At 41.3% G+C, this 27,106-nt stretch overlaps 1 protein-coding gene across 5 annotated transcripts; it reads left to right on the plus strand.

Moving 5' to 3' along the window:
- The first annotated feature begins 238 nt into the window (after positions 1 to 238).
- TMEM71 (transmembrane protein 71) lies at positions 239 to 26,889 on the plus strand. 5 transcript variants are annotated; one of them, XM_081070804.1, is made up of 11 exons: positions 247 to 391; positions 1,985 to 2,056; positions 3,329 to 3,389; positions 4,803 to 4,881; positions 4,974 to 5,180; positions 6,617 to 6,789; positions 16,711 to 16,896; positions 20,869 to 20,944; positions 23,636 to 23,697; positions 23,788 to 23,847; positions 26,677 to 26,840. In XM_081070804.1, exons 4-11 carry the CDS (start codon positions 4,868 to 4,870, stop codon positions 26,712 to 26,714), a joined length of 816 nt encoding a protein of 271 aa, XP_080926930.1. In that variant the 5' UTR covers positions 247 to 391; positions 1,985 to 2,056; positions 3,329 to 3,389; positions 4,803 to 4,867; the 3' UTR covers positions 26,715 to 26,840. The 5 variants fall into 5 exon arrangements, with proteins under 5 accessions (XP_080926929.1, XP_080926930.1, XP_080926928.1 ...); XM_081070803.1 differs by lacking the exon at positions 4,803 to 4,881 and having other exon boundaries at positions 239 to 391; positions 1,985 to 2,060; positions 26,677 to 26,889; XM_081070802.1 differs by lacking the exon at positions 4,803 to 4,881 and having other exon boundaries at positions 282 to 515; positions 1,985 to 2,060.
- The last annotated feature ends 217 nt before the right edge of the window (positions 26,890 to 27,106 follow it).

The raw sequence follows: 27,106 nt of genomic DNA on the forward strand, positions 1-27,106 counted from the left end.
AGTTTTCCTTACGCTCTCGAAGCTAAAGGTGCCGAGTCAGCTCAGAAAAGCATCCCTCCGGTGACCATGATGTTTCTGTGGCCTGACTCATGGACAGCACATCCCCCATGGCTGGTCCAGGAGCCAGTCTCGAGTCTTCACAGTGCCCCTCAGCCTGAATGCCACTGATGCGAGCCCCACAGGAAGTGTGACCTCATTCTGCCTCTCAGCCTCTGGTTGCGCAAGCTGGTTTTGAAAGGAAACAAGGGTGGTTTTAAGGCTGACTTTCCCAAGAACGACATGCTCTTCTATTCTAGGAAACAACCAAAAGAACAAGAGGCTGCCGAAGACAAATCTTCTCTGCAAATGTCTGCACACGGTGATGTGTGCAGGCATCTACTAGGAGAGAAAGGTGGGGTTCCCCTTGATGAAGAGACTCCGGTACCTGTTGACATTCTGACAGTATTATCAGCTGAAGAACTGCTAAGTCCTGGATTTCTCCGCTGACTGTCAAACGCAGGAAACTTCGTATTTCAGTAATTATTTTGTCATCTATCAACTGGGAGAAGAGACTGGGAACACCCTTTGGAAAGAACGCGTGTGGGCAAATTATTTTTCCAAACAGATTTGTTGCTTGGATGGAAGTGGTAGATAGTATCTGTTTCTTGTAAAGTTTTAGAACTGTAACTGAAGTCGTTTTCAGTGTTACTAATACTCAGTTAACTCTTAGTGTACTGCCTGTACCCTGCTACAAGAATTTGTATTATATAGCCACAAGACCTTACTTTTTGCTGTAGAACTTGGCTTAAAATTATACTGAATGCTTGGGGGGAAACTAACATAGGGTAATCTGGGCTGGGCATACTCATATTATATTGATCAAAACTCAAAAGGACAAATGACATACTATCATTAGGTTGGTGCAAAAGTAACTGCAGTTTAAAAGGTTAAAAATAATTGCAAAAAAACCGCAATTACTTTTGCACCAACCTAATATGTTATAGTGAAACAACAATTATTTTATATTCCAAACAAATGAAATCAATGAATGCATGCTTTGATTTAGAGATTATCCAAAGAATGCCAGAAAGTTCTTCTGACTTGTCTAAAGGTATAGGTGAGCCGGGAACAAAATTTTCTAACAGGTTTTTTATGTAATTTATTGGAAGAATCAATGTAGAGCTATAGAATTATCCTGGTTTCATTTCATGTATGACAGCTACACCAACAATCCATTACCGGTGATCACACTTAAAAAAAATGTGGATAGAGGTGGGGAATCAGAAAAGCATTTCATCCTATCTTATAAAGCTCTTAGGATGGTGATACCTACAAAGTTTAATAGTCAACGAAATGTAGATGTATGTGATGAGCAGTAAATGGTCATCGTTTACATAACTTTTTAATTTGTAATTGAGAAAGTAAATAATACCTTGGTGAGAACTGAGTTTTGAAATCTGCCCAGTGGTGTTCTATTTTTAGTGCAAAGCAGGCTGATAGCATGTACAAAAGACCCTCTCTGTGACTACCTGTCAGTGGTTCAAGGTGTTGGACAAAAGACAGACACCAATCCCAAGCATTATTTGAAACTTGATAATGAGGTTGATGGCTGCTGGATGATGAAAATATAAATAAGTTTATTTAGAGGGCTCTAGACCCAATCTTTTTTCAGATATCTTCATCAAGTAAGTCATTTTTATTATGTTATTTTGACTACAAGTCTACCTTTGCAAGTCTAGCTTTCCCAATTAAATGTTGATCTTATTTACAGAAACAGATTATTTGCCTTCACTGATCAAGACAATGAAAAATGTAACAACAAAACTATAGCAGCAGACAGCACCTCAGTGGCCCTTTGTCCTATATCTCCGGCCTTCCATCCTATATTTCTGTATTATTTCAGTAAACAAATCTGACTAGTGCAATTAGTCGATGCCACCTGTTTGGGCATCACTTTTCTATTTTTAACATATAATCCACCTTTTTTTTTTAACGTCTTTTTCAGCAAATCTGTGAAGTTTGAACAAGCAGCCTTCCCAAGACGTACCGAATATCTCAACTGATGTCAACACCAGTGGCAAGTAAATGTGGGCGAACTGCTACACGCAATTATCTTTTGAATGATTAGACTTCTCTTAGCAATTTCCTTGCTTTGATTTTGCTGATACTCATACCATTAACCATCTGCCAGTAGCTTGTGCTTCTTAAATGCCAGTGTTCACTTTGGCAATGATTTTGACTTCATTTCTTTCCTTGAGAGAAATGTGGTATTTTTCTTTTAGTAGAAATTAAAAAAAAGAAAAACCCGCCGTTTTCTTTTTTAGATTCCTGTGCATAAATGTGAAAGGAGACTGTTTATCAGCTACTATTAAGATGCAAAACTGTCTATAAAAAAATACTGAATGATTTTGATAGCTACTTGCAGAAAATAAGGGCGTTGTTAAAATGGTAGTGATTTCAAGTTTCTTCCTTCCTCTTGTCATTTGTCTCCCCAAACCCTGCTTCTAGCCCTCCCTCATGCACCTACAATTTTCTCCTTACAAATCAACCAGCCCAATCTGAACATCTACATTCCTTTCTTTGCTTAGATATTAATTGTCAGTAATGGAATCAAGTCTCGCAGAGCCTGTCTAGTACAAGTATTTCTACCATTAATGTACAACATAAAATTCTGCTTTAGAGTTTAAAATATTAAGCAACTCTAACTTTCCCTGATTGAAATCTATTGCCACCCCTTTGGTTAAACTGGAATGAATGAATGGATGCTTTTCTTTTTTTTTTTTAAGTTAAAAATACTGACATGCTTCATACATTAGAAAATCATTTATAGGAAACAAAACTTTACTTTTTCCTTCCACAAATGCCTTTTGCTCATTATTTTACCATAGAAGTGCCTTGAAATGCACTAATGAGAGAGATTCTGGGCAGATGATTGAATTCCTCAGATTACTGAGTAAGCTAAAATAACCAGCACATTGGGTAATTAATTGACTTTGGTTTTCTATAGCTTCACACAAGATGTTCTCTTTCTCCTTTTCATGAGTCAGTGATGCTGATGATTTATTATTGCCTCATCCTGTGGATAAGAATAATAATAAAGGACCTCTAACGGAGTGTTGAATGGGAGAAGAACCAGAAGATAGAAGCCCTTGGATGATTTCTGGCTTCCTGGAGAGGCCTACTGACAAGTTGTGTTAGTACTGATTCATTGGATGGCTGCACCACTTGGAGTCTCTGCTGAGGCTGGGACATCAGCTATTTGTACCTTCTTTATAGCTTCCACTGTTTGCCATCACACCAGTTGGGGAGGTGTGATCAATTTGTACTTCTCTCTCATTTGCTTAAGCAGGTTCTTCCAGGTCTCAGATTGAACGAGCTGGAGAGCTGTCTTCCACATGCATTTTTCCAAGGTATTCCATGGGGCTTTTACAAGGAAAAAAAATCAAATTCTCCTCCTGTGTATGCATTATATTGTGGCATTCCTGGTTTAAAAATGTTAGTTTTAAATATCATCCAGTTTGGGGATAGGTATATACTTTCAGATCCATGCACATACCAAATGAAAACTTGCCTAACATAATAATGGATTTTTTTTGGAGTGGGGGTAACGTATTGGCAAATATGAATTGTTTGTTTGGTGAGTGGAGAAAACTACGGAATACTGATGTTTCGTTACTTTTTCTCAAATTTATATTCTCTTCAATATGCCTTTACTATTTCACTTTACAAAAGCAACAACGTTCTACGCCAATGCTCAAGCTGGCCCGACTTCATGCTCCACTAAAAACATGTAGGGTCTATCATTTTGTTCAGTTTCTGCAATGAAATCTCTTTTCACTTCCTTTCTGTGTTTTCTGTTCCTCTGTCTGTCTTTTATTCCTGGTGCAGGCATCTGCTGATGTTTCCTCTAGTATTCTGTAAAATGTGCCGATTGTATAAAGGGATCGTGCACTGATACTAGAACCTGCCCCTTTTTGTAAACTCTAAGCCTCCAACTACTATCACTGAATTAGCCAAGGATGAACAAGCAGGCCGTGTGGAAAAGGCACATGCTTTAGAGTCAGAGAGATCACAGTTCAAACCCTTGCTCTGCCACTTACTAGCTATGTAAAATATACAAGTTATTTGCCCTTCTGCACTTTTTTTTCCCCCTTGTTGCACCATGAAGATAATAATACTTAGCTTTTATGGAGGTTTGCCCAAAGCAGATAAAGCATGAAGTATGGGCCAGGCCCATAAATTTTCAATACTAAATAACATCCATTTAAAATAGCACTTGACTAACTTTAGAGAATGTATTAATTGCAAATAGACTTTTAAATTTAAAAACGTACCAGAATTTCAGTAGAGCATGAGGTTGCCTTTTGATCATACAGGTGTGTGATGGTTTTCCAAATCTAAGACACATACAGATTTACCTAACTAAATCGGAGACTTCCCTGAAGTACATCAGGCATGGTCACTGCACAGACATTTGTGCGGCTGACCTAAAAAGACGTTGGCAATGGCTAAAAAGATCTCTTTGTCTGCACATTCACCCTATAACTCGTACGTGTCTGGTAGCTGCGTAGTTACGTTATCTCTTACAGTGCCAAGATTAAGGATATACCTAGCAATTAGAAGGATATTTAGAGTAAGAGGTGGAGGAAACAATGAGCTTCCAACACCCCAGAGAGACTGTTTTGCAATTTTTCCACCCAAAAAAATGGGCTAATGTCAAGGATGCAGTTACATCATATGGTCAAGAAACCAACGAGCCATAATGTTTCACCAACGTGTTTACAACAGAAAGAAGCACTAAATGTTCGATGATGCTCTCACAGGCGAGGAGATGAAGCCCAGAAGATTAAGAGGGACATTCTTAGAGATGGAGAAGTAACTGGCAGCCATGAATGTAAAGAGGTGTTTTCCTTCATGATGACTAGAAATGTGGATTTTGTGTGACTGGATGTTCTGGACGAAGATTGAAAGGACTTTCCTTCTTCCCTCTTTAGCTTTGCCTGTGATTTTCTGGATGGGGACGTGTCCTTTCACTGCTGCTCCATAGACTCCCTGACAGGACTTCCCTGCCGTCGAAGTCCAAGACTGCTCACCAATGGCTACTATCTTTGGACGGAAGATAGTTTCCTCTGCGACAAAGATGGCAATGTAACTCTGAGTCCACCCCAGACCAGTGTTACATACAAGGAGAACTTAGTTAGGTAAGTAGAGGGAGGATATTACATAAAAGAATCAGAAGTCCAATCCACCCATTAATTATTCATTCATTCATTTGTTCATTCAACATTCATTTCTAAGGAGCCCATTATTGCTTCAGACCGTGGAAACACAAAGGCTAATGAGGGGCGGGAATAGCCGACATGAAAATGAAAGTAATGAGGTGATGCATGTCCTGGGGTAGAAGTCTGAACAGAGTACAGCGGAGGGGAGATGGAAGGGAGGCCAATTTTTCTTGGAGGAATGGGTTAAAACGAGCTTCCTAGAGATGATGATGATTGATTTGAGTCTTTAGAGATGTAAGACATGAATTAAAACAAATGTAGGAAAGGCGACTTCTGGAGAGAGTTCTGAGAGACCCTGATACAACTTTGGCAAGGGCAAGTAGTTTGGTAGAAATACAACTTTGGGTGGAAAAGGATGCCCTGCAAGAGAGAAGTCTGAGCACCGAAGCAGAGGCTGGATGGAGGGGGTTAAATTCCAGGCTAATGAGGTTGGGCTTTATTCTGCAGGTAGAGGGGTCGCTGACAAATTGTTGAGTTTCTCCTTAGCAGGACAATACTGATTACAATGTAGGGGACTGTTGGGACTGTGGATGTGCGCGTGGTGAAAATCTTTCAGAAATGTAAACCAAATCACATCACTACCACCCTCTTCCCCTTGATATACATCAATGTTCTCCCTTTGTTCTGACATTAAATTCCAACTCCTTCTCATAATATCCAAGGCTCTCCATTACTGGCCTTCTTTTTGCCTTCCTAGCCTAATTTCCTAGTACCATCCAATACGGGACCGACTTGAGTTTCAGTGAATAGGTCAGATGATCCTACACAGCTCAGAGTTCTCTTAGGCCAGAAAGCCTCCCTGAGCCATGCCCCTCCTGGCGTTCTAGGTAATTCTGTCAGAGCACACATCCCTCCATAGCCGGGCAATTGAGCAGAGACTGCGGAGCCAGACGGCCCGGGTTTTTGCATCTCAGCTGTGTCACTTACCAGCTGCATGACCTCAGACAAGTTACTTAACCTCTTTGTGCCTCAGTTTCCTAATTTGAGGGCTGTTCTGAGGATGTGAGTTATCATATCTGAACCGCTAAGAAAGACACCTGACACAAAATAAGCTCCATGAAAGCATCAGCAATACCTGCATGATGTTTGTCTGTCTCTAATACTGACTGTGAGCTTTTTGTACCCAAGGTTTTGTCTTTTATCTCAGTAGCCTTGACATTGACCAAACACCTGGCACACACAGAAAGTTAAGAAACTTCTGTGGAATTAATAGCGGGAACAAATAAAATGAGCGTCATGGACCTGAACTGTAGAGATGAGCTCTGTTCATCAAATCACTTGCACTAAATTCTGTTTTGAAAAACTGAACCTGACTGCTATTTGTTATTCACCATGCTACTTTCATTTCTCTCCAGAATATTTAGAAAGAAAAAGAGAATCCGCCGTTCCTTTTCTTCTTTCTTCAACCTCAGTGCCTCTAAATCCTGGCTGCATGGAAGTATCTTTGATGATGTTGACTTTTCCCCAAATGAGGACATCTTGTTGGAGGGAGTCAGCAGGTTGGACACGCACCATTACAATGAAAATGGTGAGTTTGAATCTCCTTTTCCGTAACAAAATACCATTTCCAAGTGGTCAGCAGCAACATTGGTCCTGGACCAATGTAAAATCCAGAGACAACAGTCATTTTGGTAGAGAGAATGAGCCACATATAAAAAAATTAATCTAAAGTTCTCTCCACACTACTTGTGGGATCCAAATACATGTTTCCATGTGATGCAAAATAGCCTAATTTAAATATGTAAATTATCACTGACAAAACCTGGAAAACATTTGTAAATATTCAATGTATCTTTTCTGTACTACATACGGGTGGAAAAAGGATACTGGAGTCAGGGTTCAAGTCCTAATTTGGGCACAGTGTGATAGTTACTTAACTAACTATCAATTTTCTAATTTTTAAAACAAGATGTGTGTATATAGTATGATAATAATATGTTTATACATTACCGTGTTTCCCTGAAAATAAGACCTAGCCGGACCATCAGTTCTAATGCATCTTTTGGAGCAAAAATTAATATAAGACCTGTATTATGTCATATATTATATTAATTATATTATGTTATATTATATTATCTTATTATATTATATTATCTTATTATATTATATTATATTATATTATATTATATTATATTATATTATGACAGGTCTTATATTATAGTAAAATAAGACCAGGTCTCATATTAATTTTTGCTCCAAAAGATGCATTAGAACTGATGGTCTGGCTAGGTCTTATTTTCAGGGAAACACAGTATTATATCATAACATATGATAATAACATGAAATATTCCTGTTGAAATACACTATATGTATATATCAGATATATCATATATATGTATTATGCAATACACATTTTATAATAATATATGTAAATATGCCAATATCTGACAATTAAGTTCGCAAATTTTCCACCACTTTAAGTGCAGGGTGGAAAGTTCGTGAACTTGATTGTCCACCCATATATGCATGTGTGTGTGTGTGTGTGTGTGTGTGTGTGTGTGTGTGTGTGTGTGTTTATGGACAGTGATGGGAACTTGAAGCAATGTTAATGTTAAATGGGACAATGAATGTCAGATACAGTTCAATGCCTGGTACTCAATAATTTGTCGTTGCAATTATTTTTATTACTAGAATAGAAACAATGGATATTTATTGGGCACTTGCCATCTGCCGGGCGCTGCTAGGTCTGGGGACACAGGGTGAATACAAACAACATAATGCCTGTCTCTATTGTACTGGGGCAGGGTGTGGGGTTCAGGCCTTTGTTAAATAATTGCACAAATATGAAACAGTACTTGTCATAAGTGCCATGAAGAAAAGGTATAGGATATAATGGGAGATTTGACCCACTCAGACGCTGAGGGAAGGTGTCTCTGTGGAAGTGGCCATTGAGCTGAGTTCTACATAAAGAGAGGCGCTTTCCTGAGCAAAGGGGGAAGGTAAGAGAGAGCATTCTGGGCTGAAGAGACAACAAAGGCCAGTGTCTGAGGAGTCCGTCTAGGGAGTAGGTTTGCTGGGTGAGGAAACACCACATGCATGGTTTGGAACACCTTCCGTTTAAGTTCCTTTGGGACATCAAAGGGGCTATTCGATCTGGAGCTCAGAGGGGCCCTGTGAGTTAAACCCATACATCTGTGGCTCACTTCAGTCTAGGTGGTCACTGAGGCCATGGAGTGAGTGCATGAGATAAATCAGGAAGAGGGAAGAGTTGGAAAAGAGAGAGCCTAGAATGGAAATTTACAAACTCAAACACTGAGTGGGTGAAGAGGAGAGGACTAGCCCACAAAAGAGCTGGAGAGGAGGATCTAGGAGGTCAGAGAAAACCAAGATGGTGTTATGTAATGAAAATCAAGGGGAAACAGTGGTTCAAGAGGTAGGGAGCAATCGGCAGTGACAGAGGGTGAGCCTGGAAAGACAGACTGAAATATTTGAAGAACCTTCTGTGCCGTGTTGAGGAATTTGGATTTTTACCTTGTCAATCAAGGATATTTTGGAAGGCTCTTGAGCAGGACAATGACATAATCAGATTCTAGATTACCTTTACAGTAACATGAAGTGAAGAGGCGATTAAAGCCATCAGACACACTAAGGAAAGTGGCTCTGGAAATAATAAGGAAGAGATTCAAGGAATATTTTTCAAGGTACAATTGGTAGGTGGGTGAACAACTGAATTGCAGGGATGAGAGAGTGGGAGGAATCAAAAAAACAAAAAAACAACTGTTATGTTTAATTTGGGGGACTGCATGAAAAGTTCTGCCAGTCACGAAGGCCTGGAAGACAGTATGGCAGACTGATGAGGAGAATGGGCTTTTGAGCTGAATGAAACTGAATGCAAGTCCTGGACACACCTCTTCCAACCTGTGTTAAGTAACCCCTCTGATCCTCCATTTCTTTGTATATAAAACGAGAAAAGTAAGAATAGCACAGAGAATTGTGAGAGTAAAATAATTCACGAAAAGCACATATTAGCCCAAGGGCTGGTATTCTGCCACACACATTAGCTCAAAAAAAAAAAAAAAAAAAAAGGGAACAGATTTGGGTCAGAAAAAAAGACAATGAATTCTAATTCACATGAATTGAATATGAAGTACCTATGGAAAGAAAGCCATTAAAGGGCTGGAAATGTGAGAAAGGAGTTCAGGAACAAGGAAGGATCTAGATATATGGATTTGGAAGCCAATATGAGAAGCAGTAGCGGTCGCTGGAATAAAGGAGTCTACCTACGAAAAACAAGTGAATGAGCAGAAAGGAGATTTAAGAAAGGAATTAAGGAGGTTGAACAGAAATTCCAGTAATAACTCTCCTGAACAGTAAGTGCTATTGATTAACAAATCTGTATGTTATGCAATCACTTCTCTCCAAAGTCTGTGAGGGAGTATTATTAGTGTGTGTGCGCGCATGTACGTGATAAGTACGCTTAACATAAGATCTCCCCTCTTAGCAAAGTGTTAAGTATACGACTCAGTCTTGTTCACTGAGGCGCTGTGTTGTACAGTAGGTCTCCAGGACTTACTCACCTTGCACGTCTGAAACTTGGACTACAGAAATCATGTAGTAGTCCGCCTTCTGTGTCTGGCTTATTTCACTTAGCGTAATGCCCCTCACGTTCATCCATGATGGGAGAACGTGGAGAACCGGGAACCTTGGTGCACTGTTGGTGGGAATGTAAACTGGGGCAGCCACAATGAAAAGCAGTATGGAGGCTCCCTAAAATTGAAAAATAGAACTACCAGATGATCCAGCAATCTCACTTCTGGGTATGTGTTCAAAGGACTTGAAATCAGGATCTCAAAGAGATATCCATACACCCATGTACATTGCAGCATTATTCACCACAGCCAAGATATGGAAACAAAGTAAGAGTCCATAGGTGGATGAATGGGTAAAGAACACGCCGTCTATATGTATAATTGAATATTATTCACCCTTGTTAAAAAAGGAAATCCTACCATTTGCAACAACATAGAAGGAATGTTATTCTTATCCCCCTTTTGCAGAGGTGGGAAATGAAGGCAGATTAGATACTTTTCATGGGGCCATATACCTAGTAAGCGGCTTAGCCTGAATTCAAGCTCAAGAGTTTTGAGCACGTGCTCACTAGGCCACATTTAGAAAGGCTCTTCTGGGAAATTTTCTCAGGGAGGGAACCAGAAGAGCATAATGTCATGAAAGAAAGAATGTAAGCCATAAGAAAAGATAAAATATTGCCATTTGAGACAACTGGATGGATCTTTTTTGGGGGGGCATTTTTTAAATTAAAATTTATTGGGGTAACAATGGTTAGTAAAATTGCATAGGTTTCAAGTGTCCAATTCTGTAATACATCGTCTCTATATCACATTGTGTGCTCACCACCCAGAGCCAGTTCTTTTTCCATCACCATATATTTGACGTCCTTTTCCCTCTTCTACCATCCCCTCCCCCTTTACTCTCTGGTAACCACTAAACTATCGTCTGTGTCTATGAGTTTTGTTTCTTTGTCTTGTTCCTTTGTTGCTTTCAGTTTTACATCCCACATATGAGTGAAGTCGTATGGTTCTCGAGTTTTTCTGACTTATTTCACTTAGCATTATACTCTCAAGATCCATCCATGTTGTCACAAATGGCACTACTTCATCTTTTCTTACCGCCGAATAGTATTCCATTGTGTACATGTACCACGTGTATCTTCTTTAACATGGATGGATCTGGAGAGGTTCATGCCAAGTGAAATAAGTCCGACAGAAAAGGACAAGAACAATCTGATTTCACGCAAGACAAAATGCAACAAAGGAACACACAAACCAAAACCCAAACCCGTAGACTCAGACAACAGAATGGTGGTTACCAGAGGATAAGCAAGGTGGAGGGAGGACGAAGAGGGTAAAGGGGGTGAAATACATAGTGAAAGACGGAGATTAGACGTCTGGTGGTGAGAACACAACAGAACATACAGATGCATTATCAAGCGGCACACATGACATTTATATAATGTTATGAAACAATGCTACCCCGATAAATTTAATATGTTTTTTAAAAGAGATCAGTTTTCAGCCTCATGCAGCTATTTGGAAAAAAAGAAATAGCTAATGAGGTACAGTGTAACAGAGATTAGTGCAAGCGCTCTGCAACCTCGAAGAAAGCTCTGATAAATTAGTTCTGTATGCAAACTTCCCCCAGCAGAGAGAGGGGGTCCTAGTCTCCACATCCCTGACAGGCCGGCACACATAGTTATGGCAATAAGAAGCACGCGTTACTTTCTAATTGAGATAGAGTGCACATAGCATAAAATTTACTACTTTAACGTGTAGAATTAGGTGATGAAAAAAATATAGTCACAAGGTAGCTTATGCAACCCTGACCACTTTCTAATTCCAGAACATTCTCATCACCCCAAAGAGAAACCCCACCCTCATTACCAGTCACTCCCTGTTACCCGTCCCCCCGACTCTCCCCCAGCCCTTGACAACCATTAGTCTACTTTCTGTCTCTGTGGATTTGCCACTTTGGGACTCTCGTGACTTTTTAAGCTACCTCTTTCTCTCACTGGTAACACTGCTGCAGAAGTGGCTTTCTTTTGCTGACCTGTCACGTGCCTTTTGAAAGTTTCCATCCCTTGGTTCTAGGCTGGCTTTGGGGGGGGAGGGGGGAAGGGGGAGCCTCTTCTCAATTCTAAATCAATATTTTCCAAAGTGTGGGGTGGGACAGCAGATGCCTCTAGAGCACAGTACTAATGAAGACTGGATCTCGCAGGGAGAGAAGCTGGGACCCCCTCTTTCTGATCTTCCTCACTATCCTGCTGAGACCAAGGACAGGGCTCAGTTTAGAGCCTCGATAGGTTCAAGACTCTTGAACACTTGCTAGTCTTCTTGTTTTAGCAAAGTTCTTTTAACAAAGAATAAGCTCAGAGCTTTCTGTTACAATGGTGATTAGTGCAAATGAAATAAGGTCTTAGTTTCATTATACTTTTACATTTACTTTCTCTTTAGGGCAGTTAAATGATTGATATAGTTTCCTATAAAGTACGTAAAAGACTAAAATGGGACAATTTGAGAAACGTATTAAATGGCTCAGCGTAAGAAGGCTCCGGGGATATGGCAAAAATCAGGAAAATGTTGCTTAGATGACTTAAGTTTGGGAACCGCAGTTTCCCAGTTCCAAAGGCAGTTTCACATATTTGGAAATTCACATCCAGTTTTCCCATAGTTGCCTCTTCGAAATATGCCCAAAGAATTTGAAAGCAATTGGACTAGAGCAGTGCTGCACGTGCCTGAGGTATCTTGTTAAAATTCTCATGGTTTCCAGATATCTGCTAAATACAACAAATCAAACCACCACCCACCCCCTCCAAAATCAGTAATTAGTCAACCCGGGTGCACGCAGGACTTTGAAATCTCTCTTCTCAGCTGTAAACCGTAATCAAATCTTTCCCAGACTTTTTGTTTTCTGGATTTGCCCAAAGCCCCGTGACTTTTCTCAGCAATTTATTTTTTCTCTGGAAATGTCGCCTCGTTAGAAGACTCAAGCATTCAAAATTAAGTTGTTTTGCTGTTTTCTCTCTGGGCAATGGATGCAATCAAACTCACTTCCCCTGATTTTCTCTTGCTTCATTTTTCAGGCTAAAAAGGACTTTTTTTTTGTTTTTGTTTTTGGTTGCCTATTTGGTTTATCCTGAGTTCACCCCTTCCACTACTGTGTTGAGACACATTTCCTCATGAGTTGGAATTCATTCTTTAGCCATGGCACCTCGCAATTCCCCAGACCCCAAAACTGCAATTGGGGATGCGTTCCCAGAGCCCCATGAGTCATACTGAAAATGGATGGAGGATTCATGCAGGGAGAACTGATCAGGACTTCCCTGCTCTATTTCCACCAGTCCTAAGAATGAGAGGACCAGATGACCTCTGGCAAGGAATGCCAGCTGGAGGTCTGCGATTTTCTCTACAGCTAATTAGTGCCTCGCCCATAAATATCTTTGATGGCAACATCTGTATGTGGCTTTGTGTTTCCCTCTGTAGCCAACAGTAATGCTCGCTTTACATGCAAGGATCTGGAAATGTGCTTGGAAAAATTGATTCATCCTTTTAAAACAGAAGTCAACTCCACTGAATGTAAATAAACCAGGATGAAATTAATACCTTCAAATCTGATACAGAAGAGCTATTTGCTGAAGTGTTTTCTGCATTCTGATCCTTCCATTTATTGTTAAGGTTGGAGAAAAAAAAATGTCAGTTAGGAAGTGTAGAGGGGGCAAATCATGTTTCAGAGATGACACATCCTTGATGATTTTTAATGTTAAGATTATTTTTTGCAATTTCCGTCTTTAATGCCATCACTTCCGTTTTAGAAAATTCAGTGTAATATTTCCAGTATTCCATACAATATACATTTAAAAAAAAAAAAGTCATCTAATTCTCAGTGGCAATGTTGTAAGTTCAACAAGGCAGCCTTGGACAATAGCACAGGGGTCTTTTTACTATTATGGTCACAGGCTCCTCCTCACCTTCCCAGATCTTAATTAAGTGCTACTCATGAATCAGCCCTAAAAGTTCCCAGTTCTCGCTCACTTCCACTTTAATTTGACCACATAGCTTCCTCTTTTTTTAAAACAGCTTTATTGAGGTATAATTGATATTTAATATGTACAATTCGATGAGTTTAGATATTTGCCAACACCCATGATCGCATCAGCACAATCAAGGTAATAGACATCCAACTCCTCCAGAGTTTTCTTGTGTTTTGTGGCTTGTTTTCTTGTGGCTTGTTTTGGTGTCTTCGTTTTTTGTAGTAAGAGCATTCAACATAAGATCTACCCTCTTCACACATTTTGAAGTGCATAAAATTCCATATTGTTCAGTATTAGCCACTCTACTGTTGAGCAGACCTCTAGAACTTATCCATCTAGCGTAACTGAAACTCTCTACCCATTGATCACGTCTCCATTTCTCCCAGCCCCCGGTCCCTGGCTACCAAAGGTTTATTCTCTGCTTCTAGGAGTCCGATGATTTTAGACCCCTCCTGCAAGTGGAATCATGCAGTGTGTGTCCTTCTGTGATTGGCTTATTTCACTGAACGTGATGTCCCGCAGGCTCATCCGTAGTGTTAACCAACGGCAGGATTTTCTTTACTCATCCATCTATCCATAAACCCTTGGTTGTTTGCATATCTTGGCTACTGTGACTGGTGCTGCAGTGAACAACATCCAGACCCTCCCCTGCTGGTGGGGTCATTGCTAGAGGATCAGCATGTTTCGCTTCCTGCTGCTTCATTTCTCCATGGCAAAGGGAGGCTTCTGCAGTCCAGTGGCCCCAAGTTGTAGGAGGAACAGTGGGAGGAGCCTACAGGGTCCACAGGAATTCCTGGGTCCAAAAGCACCTGTTAATTGGTTCAGTATCCAGGCTGAGCAGGAGGACAGCGCCACAGGTACACTCAGCCAACCAGCGTGGGCCAGGAGGCCATTCTCCTTGTGTGAAGCCTCAAGATCAGGTTGGCTTTAGCTTCCTCCACGGTGAGAACTGAGCCACTAAGCCCCGTTACAGCAGGTCCAGGTTAAATCTGGGGTATAGAAACCTCAATGTCTCAATCTCCCTGCCCCCCACTGTAACTCGCCATTTATGCATATATCTTATCAAGGGCTAACCATAAGCTCCATAAGCTAGGCGTCAATTGCTGGTGTCTGGGACAGATCAGGTGACCTTTTCCAGACATTAAGTAAAAATCACGCAAATTACATATTAGGTAGTATGTGTTTCTACAATAATTGTAAAATCGGCGATTGTCATACGCCCTATGAAAGCAGAGAGCAAGGGCTTTGACAAGAGTAAGGGCAATCAGGCAGGTATAGAAAATGCAGGAAAATACAGTTGTTCTCCCCTGGTAAGCACTTAGCAGGATTGTTGAAAGAGCTATAATCATGAAGACTCCTTGCACATTTAGGTCTGCTCTCTCTTTGACAGGGTTTCACAGCTTCAGCGTTATTGAATGATTCTTTGTTTTGAGGCCGGTCCTGTGCATTATAACCAAAAATATCTCCAGGCATTTCTGAATGCCCCCTGGGGGTGGGGGGAGAAATCACCCTGTTCAGAAGCACTAAGTGAGGACCCCGGATTTCTCTTGGAGTTCCATAATCACTTCCAGCTCCTGGAACGGAGCCGGGATCTCTCAAAGGTCTCCCTCCTGAGTGAGCATTTCAACACACAAAGCTTCTCCTGTTACACTCCTGTTCCATACTGCCCCAGAATAAATGCTGGGTCTCAAGTGTGACCCATGAGCCCCTTCTGTGATCAGGCCCCTGCTTAGCAGCCCAGCCAGAAACATCTCTGAGGACTGCCTACACTCACGGGCCCCCGTCCAGACACATAGGAGAGCTTGCTCTTCTGGGAACCCACCATGTTCTCTCACAGATTGATGTCTTTTCCCCCGTCTTTGCCTGGCCTGCCCTCTCTCTGGAGAAACTCCTACTCATCCCTCAAGTTTCCACATCGGGACTGCCTCATCTGTGAAGCCTCCCTTGATTCCCCCAGGCAGACGCAGATACTTCTTCCTAGATTCCCACTGGAATTCCCACCGCTAGCCTTCACTGTTGCAATTACCTCATTGCATCCTAACTGTTGGCTTGCATGTCTGTCCCTCTCAGGCCACGAGCAGGCACAACTGTATCTCCTTGGACTTCTCACTCCCAGCTCCCATCGAGAGCCATGTGAGCCGTTATACAATAACTGTGCACCGAATGGAAGAAGAGAAGTGCCTGCCCATGCCCCGAAAGCTTTGCATTCTCCTTTCCCCTTGCTCCACCTCCCAGTCTTCTCTGGCTTGGGGTCTTTTCTGGGGATGTCACTTGTAGGTGGCCTCAGTCCTTCCTTAGTCACTTTACACTCCAGACATCCCATGACAGCAATCAAAACAAGGAAAGCGGTCTGATCTTTTTTTTCATGACTTCTTTCAGAACCACCTGGATTTTGTCATATTTCAAAACCACATATTATTTTATTGACATAAAAATGTGGCAGAAGCTTGCATACAGTGCCACCCTCACTTGGGGACTCGCCATCATGCCACTGCCTGCAGCATATGTTCTAAACTCCTCAGCCCAGGAAGCCAATGCCTTCTGTGACCTGTCTTCTACCTAGTTTTCCAGCTTCATGTTTCACAGGGCTCTCCTGGGCACTCTGTCCTCACCCCACAGGCCCTGGCTTCCTTCACCAAACGGTCATGCCTCTGGCCTTTGCTCATCTCTGTATGGAAGACCCTTTTCCTCTAAAACTTTCAGGAATGAGGACTAATGGAGGTGCCATCGAGAGATGGCCATGCCATCGAGAGATCCACTCCCGTCCTACTCCAGTGGCGTCACCAGTGTTACGATCACTAGCTACCGTGCCTTTTGAGTCACAACACACACACGTATGCACTCACATGTGCGCACACACATGAACACTTACGCACACACATTAAATGCTTTTTGCTTTTCCAGGAGGAGATTTTGACTGCTCTCTGACAGATGACCTGGAGTCAGAGAAGCCAAAAGCAGAATCTGTCAAAGCCTCCTGTTCGCGCAATGTCACATTTCAGACTCCCAGAAATCACTCTCATGAGGTATCCCTTCAGCCCCAGAGGATGGCTGCTGAATATCTCCCAGGGAACATTTTGGATCATTCAAGTGAGTTTCTTTTTCTAATTCTTTGCCACACCCAAAGAATTCTTGCCTTTAGGCCTGGAGAATGACTCAGAAATGACAAACGTACACTTAGGAACTGGACTCAACCTGTAGGAGGTGGTTAGGACCTGGGGTGCTGCAGCCCCCATGTGACACAGTCACAGTGGACGTGACTGCCTTTGGGGTGTCACCTTAGAGGCATCTGAAGGGCTGGATTTGCAGTGTTTTGTTTGTTTTTGAAAAACCCTGAATACATTTGGTAAAATGTTAAGCTTTGCTAAATCTGGGTAGTATATACACAGGAGTCTGTTATTTTACTCTTTGTACTTAGCTGTGGATTTGAAAAGAAAGGAAGGAAGAATAAAACATCCTTTAATGCTATGCCCGTGGCAAGGAAAAGTCAAAAGGCATAAAGGTATTGGGATTTCCTGTCAGGAGTAAATCTGAAATAAATTCAGCAAGCATGTCCCTTAATCTCTCCGCACTTGTTATCGATAACTCAGAAACAGTTCACCTAACTCTCTAAAACTTAACATTTTCCTCTGTTAATGGAGATAATCAGAGTTCCTACCTTGTAATGATCAAAATAATTCAGGTGAAACCTTTAGTGTTATGTGTCATGTATACTAAATACCAAAAAAAAAATGTTAAGCTATGAGTACGTAAGATTGAGGTTAAACGGAAAAATTAGTATCTTTGCTTTATTTGTCTTTACAACATCATGCATGTTCACTCCGCTGACCATCTCTTCTTCTGCCAAGGAGCAAGGTGCCCTGCTTCATTTTGTTCCCAGGGTAGCTATTAAACAAATATTAACAAGGGTTTTTAAGTTCCCTTTCCAGGTGTTAGGATGGCAGGGAAAGCAGCTTTTACTGTTTAGACAGTTTCCAGGTAATCAACACCTACTAAGGGTCCATAGCCACCTCCTCTAGGGAGCCCACCCCGTGTTTCTAGGGAGAGGGTGTAAAGTGACCGCTCTCTGTGCTCCCCTGCTCACAGGGTTCCCCTCTCTCATGCCCATTTCCTGCACTGCTGTGGCACATTTACTTCCGCACCTTACCCACCCCGCTGGGCCACGAGCTCGAGGATGGCACTATGGTTTAATGACCTGTTTATTCCACACTGCCCACATGGTACCTGATACAGAGCATGACTGCGGAGTGTGCTACTTCTGACTTACAGACAAGAATACTCAAGTTCAGATGGGTCTAGTAAGCCTTTGTACAGGATCTTCGTTGTGTCTGGAATGTCTCTGTGGGGACAGAGCCCTAGAAAGCAGTTTCCAGGCTCTCGGCCTCATGTGGAGAGGTGCTGGCTCAGATAGTGGATGGCCGTCAGCTGTGGCTGGTTTAGCCATCAGTTGTAGCCATTAAGCCATTGGTCACTGATATAACTGCCTTGGCTACGGAGGGGAGCCAAGGAGAGTGAAGGAGGAGACTGAAGGAGAGTGAGGAGAGTCGAGGAGAGTTGATCGGTTGGCAGCAAAGCGGACAGCAGGTCGCACGTCGTCGTGTAAACCCAACCTCCAGTGAGACCATAGTGGTATGACTTCCCCACCTATGGCTCCGTGGGTGTTCCTTTTTGGCCTCACCATGTCCTGCGTTCTTATGTGGGGAGTGGTAGCAGAGACCCCACAGGCCGCCCCGCCGGACACCCCGCACGACAGTCTCCCACTTGCTATTCCCGGAAGACCCCAACTCCTTCAAGGTCCACATCCAACAAGACCACTTCTGTGAGGCTTCCTCTGCCCCCTTCTGGCTGGTGGAAGTAGCACTTTGCTTCCCCATAACCCCTCGGGCTCTGCATCTATCTCTATCGGACCTACTTTCCTCTTTTTCACCTGGCTGTGAAGCCCTTGGTGGACAAGGTCTCCGTCTGATTCTGTTTTATCTCCTTTACATGGAGGTTTTGAGTGTGCATTCTGTTCCAGGGAACGTTCCACGTGCTGACAATAGAGGCACACAAGCCATGGTCTATAAGGGCTTTGTGAATTCCAGCGGATGGAAACCCAACTCAAAGGGGATTAATCAGTAACAGAATTTATTGGCACATATTAATGACAATTCCAGGCACAGATGTCCGTTTTCTATCTGTCTATTTTTGTTGTCTCTTCTCTTCTGTGTCAGCTTTACACTTTAAAATGCTATTACTCCATGGTGGCTTGGTGCCTACAATTTCCCCGTTTCCAGTCCAGCAGAAAGAGAGAAGAGCCTTCTGAGTTATGAGAAGAGGCTCAGTTTTGTTGGTACTGGAAGGGTCCCGTTGACATGACAAAACCAATCGCTTTGTCAACACGATGTGAAGCTCCACATGGCTTGGAGTGGACCAGATGCTGGGAGGGAAATCGGTCTCTCCACCTGAGCCATGAACAAAAAGGGAGAAGTGATTCCCCAAGGAAATCATGGGCACTGCCACCAAAGCCCAGCCAATAGATGTCAACTAGTCTCAGTGAACTTGCAGTCTAGTGGGGGAAATACAGAGAAAATAAAACAGTGATATCAATTCGTTGTGAAAAGAGCACATGGGGGGGGGCATGCATGAGCCATGGGTCTTGGCTAAGGGCTGAGGGGGAAGTTGAAGGATTCAAGGAAAGCATTCAAAAGAAGTTTACACTTGAGCAAAACCAAAACAGCTGCTAAATAAATGGCTACTGATGAATTCACTCAATGAACACCTCGCCCCAAATCATGTAAGTCCTATCTTTGCAGAACTTAAATTGAAATTCAGTAATCCTTCAATATTCAAGGCTAGTGATCTTTGTGGTTTGTCAAGCTAGACTTGTTTCTGTGAGAAAATGTTTCCCAAATTCCACATGAAATCGGTGGAGACTAAGAATAGAAACGCACTTCGGAAGGATGGTTGAGAGTTCAATTGAGCCCACAATAATGTATTTAATTTACAGTGTACATGAAATACTGTATGTTCGCAGTGACGTCATTCACGGCTGCTATATTTTGCGTTGTCAATCTCCGCTATTCTGCCCACATGGTGGACTAAGTAGGTCTTGTGTGCTGACTCAATCTTCATTTGGAGCACAAATAGCAAAAATAAAGGCATTCATAGCACAGTCATTCCAGGTTTTAAACAACTGTTGCAAAATTGAGCTTCTCTGCAGCATTTGGCAAACACTAAGTTGAGGCCTGTTCATACTTGCCTTTAAATCTTTCTGAGGTCATCCTCAAACCAGCTCTGATTTCTTTTAGGTGATTAGAATAATAGTGTCACTATTGGTTTAACTGAAGTTTAGCACCGCTGGAGAATTTGCAAGCATTTCCACTGTGGCTCAATAGCACTGCAATAGTTTACTGAGAGCAAAGAGTTTTGCAAGGCCAGGCAGTTCATGATTTTTGTTCTTTTTTTTTTTTTTTTTTTTTTTTTTGCCCTTTACAGACTCCCAGTATGCAAAGTTGCAATTCTCTCTCCCTGCCCCATTTCAGGCAAAACATCACGTTCTGGTTACACGTGGTTTTTAGATCTTGGCTCTGGCCCCTCATAGCTGTGTGACCTTGGACAAATTTCATCATTCTTCTCAGTCTTGGTCTTCTCGTTTGCAAAATTATGATAATGGTTCCTACCTCACAGGTTGTGTTGATTAAATGAACTGACATATGAAAGCTCTGTGAATTATAAGGCACTTCATAGACGTAAGCATTCCAGTTACTATTATCATCAGAGTTAGACTTAGACATTAGCAAAAACTCTACAAAGCCTTTCCCCAACAATGAATTAAAGGCAAGCCCCAAACTGTTTACGTAGCGTAATCATTTATCTTTTAACGATAGAAAATCTATTTGTAAAAATTTTCTAACATTTGATAATTTTTTTCTTGTTACTTCTGACAAATTGTTCGAGCTGACGGACATCTGCAAACTTTTGTTTTAGTATGTAGAAGAAATGTTTTAGAATGATTTTGCTGTTCCAAGAGGATATTTAATCATTAATGTTCTAATTCATTAATTTTATTTTTCCTATTAGAAACCAGTTTGTGGGGAGAGGTCTCCTTTCAAACAATTCTGCTTACTGTTTGTTTGATCCTTTCTGCATGTGCAAGGTAATTCAGATTGTGTTTTCATGCAGTTGTGTTTCATAATTAATGACATTGTAATTGATCGATGATTTACTTGCCTTATTCTGCAAAGCATATTTAGGTAGCTCTGTGGTTAAGATTTACTCATTTGTCTGTCCATGATAAGTATTCTTTTGTCTGTCACCTCCTTCCTCCCATCGTCTCACAAAGCATACAAAAGCCAGTGTATCTTGTTAGAAATTGGAATTTACCATGGATCATCCTTTGTTTAAATCCCCAGTGACTCTCTGTTACAGATAGTCTAAGTACCCCTGCCTAGACTTTAAGGGCACTTAAAGTTCTCACTAGGGGAGAGGGAGTCCTGCTGGGACTCCATCTTTCCCATTATACTTTTATATCCTAACATAAAGTGTCTGCTCCAGGGATGCTCACTCAGCATCTCAGAGCACATGATGCTCTTGCCTAATTATGGGCATGTTTCTGTTCTACCCTCTGTCCAGCATGTCTTTTTCTTGCCCAGACCTCCAGGTGCTAAGCCCACTCATGCCCCAGGGCCTTTGCACATGCTGTTCACGCTGCCTAATACAGTCTTCTCCAGATAATTATGAGGTTTGAGAAGTACTTTTACATCACAGGGGGACCAGAAAAACAAAAACGGGCGGGGGTGGGGTCCCACAGTTAAAAATAAATCTGCAAAATTCTGCATTATATTTCCCATGTTGGAGGATCATAATGTGCTTTAGCATGATAAAGGCACAGTGAAATAATGTAGTGAAGAAACACGTTTTAGTCAATTTGGCATTTCCCAAACTTAGTTGATCATGGAACGCTTTCCTTTATTTCACAGGACTGTTAATGTAATACTCCTCTTAGATTAATTTCTGTAGACACTCCCCGTTAAGAGGGGAGCTTCACTCCCCATCCCTGAGTGTGAGCTGCATTGAGAAACTTGCTTCCAGAGAGCAGACGATGGAGAAAGGGGAAAGGTAACTTTACAGCCCAGAAACCTGGCAAACATGACCTCAGAAAATCAATAGTAACATCAACAGGGGTCAGTTACGTTGACAGCCTGTACCCTTGATCCTGTGTGATGAGAATGGCCCTTCAGCTCTATGACCTTCCAAGCCCCAGTCTAACTGTGACAAAAAAAAAAAAATTGAGGGGCATTCTATTAGATTCTACCAGTCGTCCTCACAACTGTCAAGGTCATCCAAACCAAGGAGAGTCTGAGCAATTGTCACAGCCCTGAGGATCCTGAGGAAACAGGATGACTCCATGAAATGCAGTGTCCAGGATGGGATTCTGGGACATGGATAAACCAGGGAAAACTGTAAAGTCCAAATGAAGTGTGGAGCTGAGTTAACAGTGATGCCCCAATGTCGGTTCCTTAATTATGACAAATGTACCACGAATTGCAAGATGTTAACAATAGAAGAAGCTGGATGGGTGGTATATGAGAACTCTCTGTACTCTTTTTTGCCACTTTTCTGTATATCTGACGTTATTCTAAAATCAAAAGGTTATTTAAGTAAATAATTGGTTAAAAAACTATTCACATGGGAAACAGCGCAGATGAATCTCATAGATATAAGTGAAAGATGACGGCTCAAGAGTCTGTATGATTGCATATACATATAAAATTCAAGAGAAGGCAAAACTAATCAGTTATTATAGATGTAAGATTGGTGGTTAATTCATGGGGACACACTGGGAAGGGACAACAAAGGAAACCTTATAGGGTGCTGAAAATATCCTACATCTTGATTTCAGTAGTGATTGCAGGGGCCTATGTAAAAAAATAAATAAATAAAAAGCAAAAACACACAAAAAAACAAGATGTGCACTTTATATGCTTTAGTGTACATTTGTTAAAGCTCAATTTAAGCACATAATTTAAAATTAAATTAAATATAAAATATTAAATGACTTAAATTATATTAAATTATAAATAAATATTAAATAAATGAAATAATTTAAAATCAAAATGCTCAATTAAAAATGCATATAAAGAGATATCTGAAAGGATATTCATCAGATTTTCATAATGGCTGCTTCAGGGTGGTGGTATTTATGATATTTTTCTTTTTTCCTTTGTTTTTATTTGTACTCTATTTCAATAATTCATATTTTGAATACAAAAACAATAGACATTATTCTTTTTTTAAAAATCCACCCTGTAATACAATCACACATCAGATTGGTAAAACCCCAGAAGTTTAACACACTAATTGGGCAAGGTTTTGAAATATTAGGCATACAGATTTTCTCCTTTGTTTTTTTTTTTTTTTTTCTAAAAATTTTATACTTTTGTGGTTAATATTTCAGTCTATGACTCATTTGGAGTTAAATTTTGTGTTAAGGAGTGATGTACATGTGGGGGTTCATTTTTTGCATGTGGATATACAATTGTCTCAACACCATTTGTTGATATGACTATCCTTTCTCCATTAAATTGCTTTTGCATCTCTGTTAAAAATTAGTTAACTATCTCTGTATGGTTCTTTTTCTGGGTTGTCTCTTCTCTTCCATTGATCTGTATTTCTGTCCTTTTGCCAATACCACACTATCTTTACCTTTATTAGTTTTCTAGTAAACCTTAAAATGAAGTACTTAGTAAATCTTAAAATCTAAAATCTATAGTCCATGGAAAAGCATACCGCATGTACTGGGAATGCATAATTAGTTTGCTGAACCTGAGCAATTCTGTTGTTTCAGATGGTTTCTGGGAGGAATGTTAGCCAGTGTCTTCACATGCTCCTTGATGATAACTATTGCTTGTAAGTAACTGTTTCTCAAATGACTGCTCTGATTCCTGTATTTCATTCCAATTTTGGTCATTTCAAAATATTTTCTCTTTCTCATCCAAGATCTTGTCAAGTCACTGTGTCTCAGCCTTGCCAGCTACTTCAAAGCCACCGCCTGTGCTCGTAAGTATTGCTTGTGCTATCGTGGTCTGGATAAAGATGACCATGATCTGCTATCCCAGAATGCTTTGTGCTGAGTAATGATGGCAATGCCCACATATAGGAAAGGAAAAATACTGAAAAATACTTCCTGTTACTGCTAATAGTATCATCATCCTGTCTCCTAAATTCTTACCCCCAAACAGAATAGAATTAATTTGTAAGGCAGCAGGACTCAGGAAATAATATGAATTTAAAATTCTTAAACAGTTTTAAAGGGCTTTTATAGATTCATAGCGATGCACTTTAAAGAATACTTCACATTAAGAGGACTTTCTTTGTCTTAGAGTTTCCCAAATAACTAGCAAACTGCCCATGAAAGGATCTTCGTTGCAAACTGTGATTCCTCTGCCATCTCTCCTCACTTAACGATCCTCTGTATGCTGACTGCCATGGTTCAGCATATTTCAAAGGGTTACCTACTGGGGTCTGGGTGAGAGGCTCCCAGAATTTCAAGCAGCCTGCAAAGCCCCATCCATTGCAAGATGGATTGTGTTAATTACCTTCACTTCAACATGGCTGCCAGAGGCCGGCTCCCATAGCTGGGAGACTGAAGACTGTAATCCAAATTAGTTTACTGGCCTTTGTTCTTGACACTACGTTGCCCTGTTTGTGAAGTCTTTGGGTTAATTCTGAAGTCACAACGGGGCTGAGTGAAGATTTGTTTTGTTTACGATTCCAGCCAGTATTGATTTACTGACTCTTTGAGTGATGCTTCCTTTAGTTTCCTAGCACTCCAGGTTTCTGGGTGCAGGTATTGATACAGCTACATTTTGTTTAATCTGATAGTTAGAAAATTGGGCCCTGAGGACACCCGAGAAATCCTTAGTCCTTAGCCCTTGCGAGTGAATGACATTGGCTTCAAGCTCTTCTAAGATACCTACTCCCCTCCCTCTGGCTACAGGCCGCTCTCTGCCCCACTCGGCATTGACTACAGGTCTGTATGTGGGCTCAGTGTTACGGGCTGTCGACTAACTGATAATATCCGAACAAAAGATTCTCAACCAAAGAGTCATTGTGTAACAGACAACGTTACTATTATTTGTCAGATGGTGTGAATTGTATACATGGGTTCTCTATGGGTTTTATGAACATGTGAAAATTAATCAGAAGACCAGGATCATCTTGGTAGGAAGCACTGGGATGAGGGCAGAGTTTCTCCAAGTGTGGCCTGGTGACAACCTCTCTAGAGCCAACTGGGGAGCTTGTGTAAAGAACAGAGTTACAGAACCTGGTTCCAGACCTTCTGAACCTAAATCCCTGAGGGGTGTTCATTTCCAATAACTCCTCCAGGTAATTTATTTTGCACATTAACTATGACTCTCTTGGAAAGATGGTTTGATTTCTAAAGTGGCATCACTACTAAATAAATCTTTATTGAGAACTTGTATGTTCTGTGCGGCACTGGGTGTCCAGTTTTCCTCAGCCAACGATTATGGAGTCTCCACCAAGAGCCAAACACTGTCACTTGGTGCCACGGTTATAGTGCCAAGGCCTCAAGATTTCAGAGTCAGTCCTGCAGCGGTTATGTCACCTATGGCTTTGGGGGCACCTCCAAGCTTCTTGTTTGTTCTCTCCGAAAAGAAATTAGATCAGCGCCACGATGACAAGTCCACCCGAAATACTCTCATCTACAGCCTCATTTATGGAATAAGATCCCTTCTTGGATTATTTGTACACATGCTTTAACGTGTTCTCTTGTCCCCCCTCCATTTTTTCCTATTTCTTCCCACCAAGCCTCAAATACACACAGTCTTGCATTTAGGACCTATGAAAACAAGGACTATTGATTTCATTTTTGTATCCATCTCAATGCCTCGAAAATAGTAGATACATCATTAAATATTCATGGAACGTATCTGCTGCATCATTTCTTAAAGTACTTCCTTTATAGCCAAGAACTCTGTATAGTAAAGATTTTGCAAGCCTCTCCCTCACATACAAACATACCCAGAAATGAATGAGCCAAAGTCATGGTTATTACTATCGAGAGTCAAGAATGCCTCATAAGTCTGTTCCAACAGTCAAGGATGAAGGTCTAAGGGAGTGCAGGGCAAGGTCTGAATCCACTTTCACAAACGTCAACAGAGTAGCCCTCCCACGCATGTCATGCATGGTGCAGTTAGATTATTAAGTGCCCATTCTTTAGCACTTTACACGTCTCAAGTCACATCCCTTTTCATACCATAATGCGATTCTTATTCATCTACCCTCTTGGTTAACTGTAAAATCTGCAAGTTAGGGGACGGTCTGCATTGTTCACCATTGGCCCGAGTGTCCCTTTCAAATGAAGGTCCTCACAGGTATCCCACACTGCCAATGGGTTAGCATGAGCACTCTATCTTTTGCATATTCATGAACACATATATCATGTGTTCTCTCTACTCTTACATGCAGAAATGTATGTTTATATATAGTCGGTGAAGGAATGAATAAGCTTTAGGGAGTAGAAATGGCGGGGGCGGGGGGAGCCACCTGTTACCCTGCAGGCCTTTCTGTTCTAGAGGGGTTGTGGAGAAAGGAAAACAATATGAAATGATAGTGAACTAAGTACCAAGCTGAGATTAGGGGCAGAAACCTCCACAGAGGAAAGGGAGGAAACTGAGAACTGCTGGGGGGGGGGGGGAAAGGAGCTCGAAGTTGAAGCTCCACTTTCATAGTTAGGATTACTCAAGCTCGTTTGTCAGTGTGTGTGCACCGTACACTATGTCTCGTGCAGTGATTGGAGTAGATACTGCATTTCCTGTGTATGGGGATGAATTATGCATTTGTTTTCTCCTTTCTCTGATCTAGGTTTGCTAAAATTTGACAAGCATCAAGAGCGTCTCTGATGAATGTCTTCAAACTCAATATCCAGAAACTGTCCCATTGGCAGCCTGCTTGGAACAACTGCCTTACTGGAAGGGAGTGAACGACCGGATACTTGAGAAACACATTTTAATTTGGTTCTGTGATTTAAAAAAAAAAAAAAATCCCAATTTTTGCCCTCATAATTATAATATGCTCAAAAATGACATTAATTCATTTTTCCTTTGCAAACATTAGCAGTTGAAAGGGAAAGGACTGTGAAATGTGACAGAGAACAAACCACCTAGGTAAATGTTGCCAGATTATTCCTTAAGGCAGTGGTTCTCACACATGAATTTTCATTAGAGAATTATATGGGGACAGATTCCTGGGCCTACCGACATGGACCTATCCTTTGCTAAACTGCTTTAATTGA

This window comes from Rhinolophus hipposideros (genome assembly GCF_964194185.1).
Source record: "Rhinolophus hipposideros genome assembly, chromosome: 13".
Lineage (NCBI taxonomy): Eukaryota > Metazoa > Chordata > Mammalia > Chiroptera > Rhinolophidae > Rhinolophus > Rhinolophus hipposideros.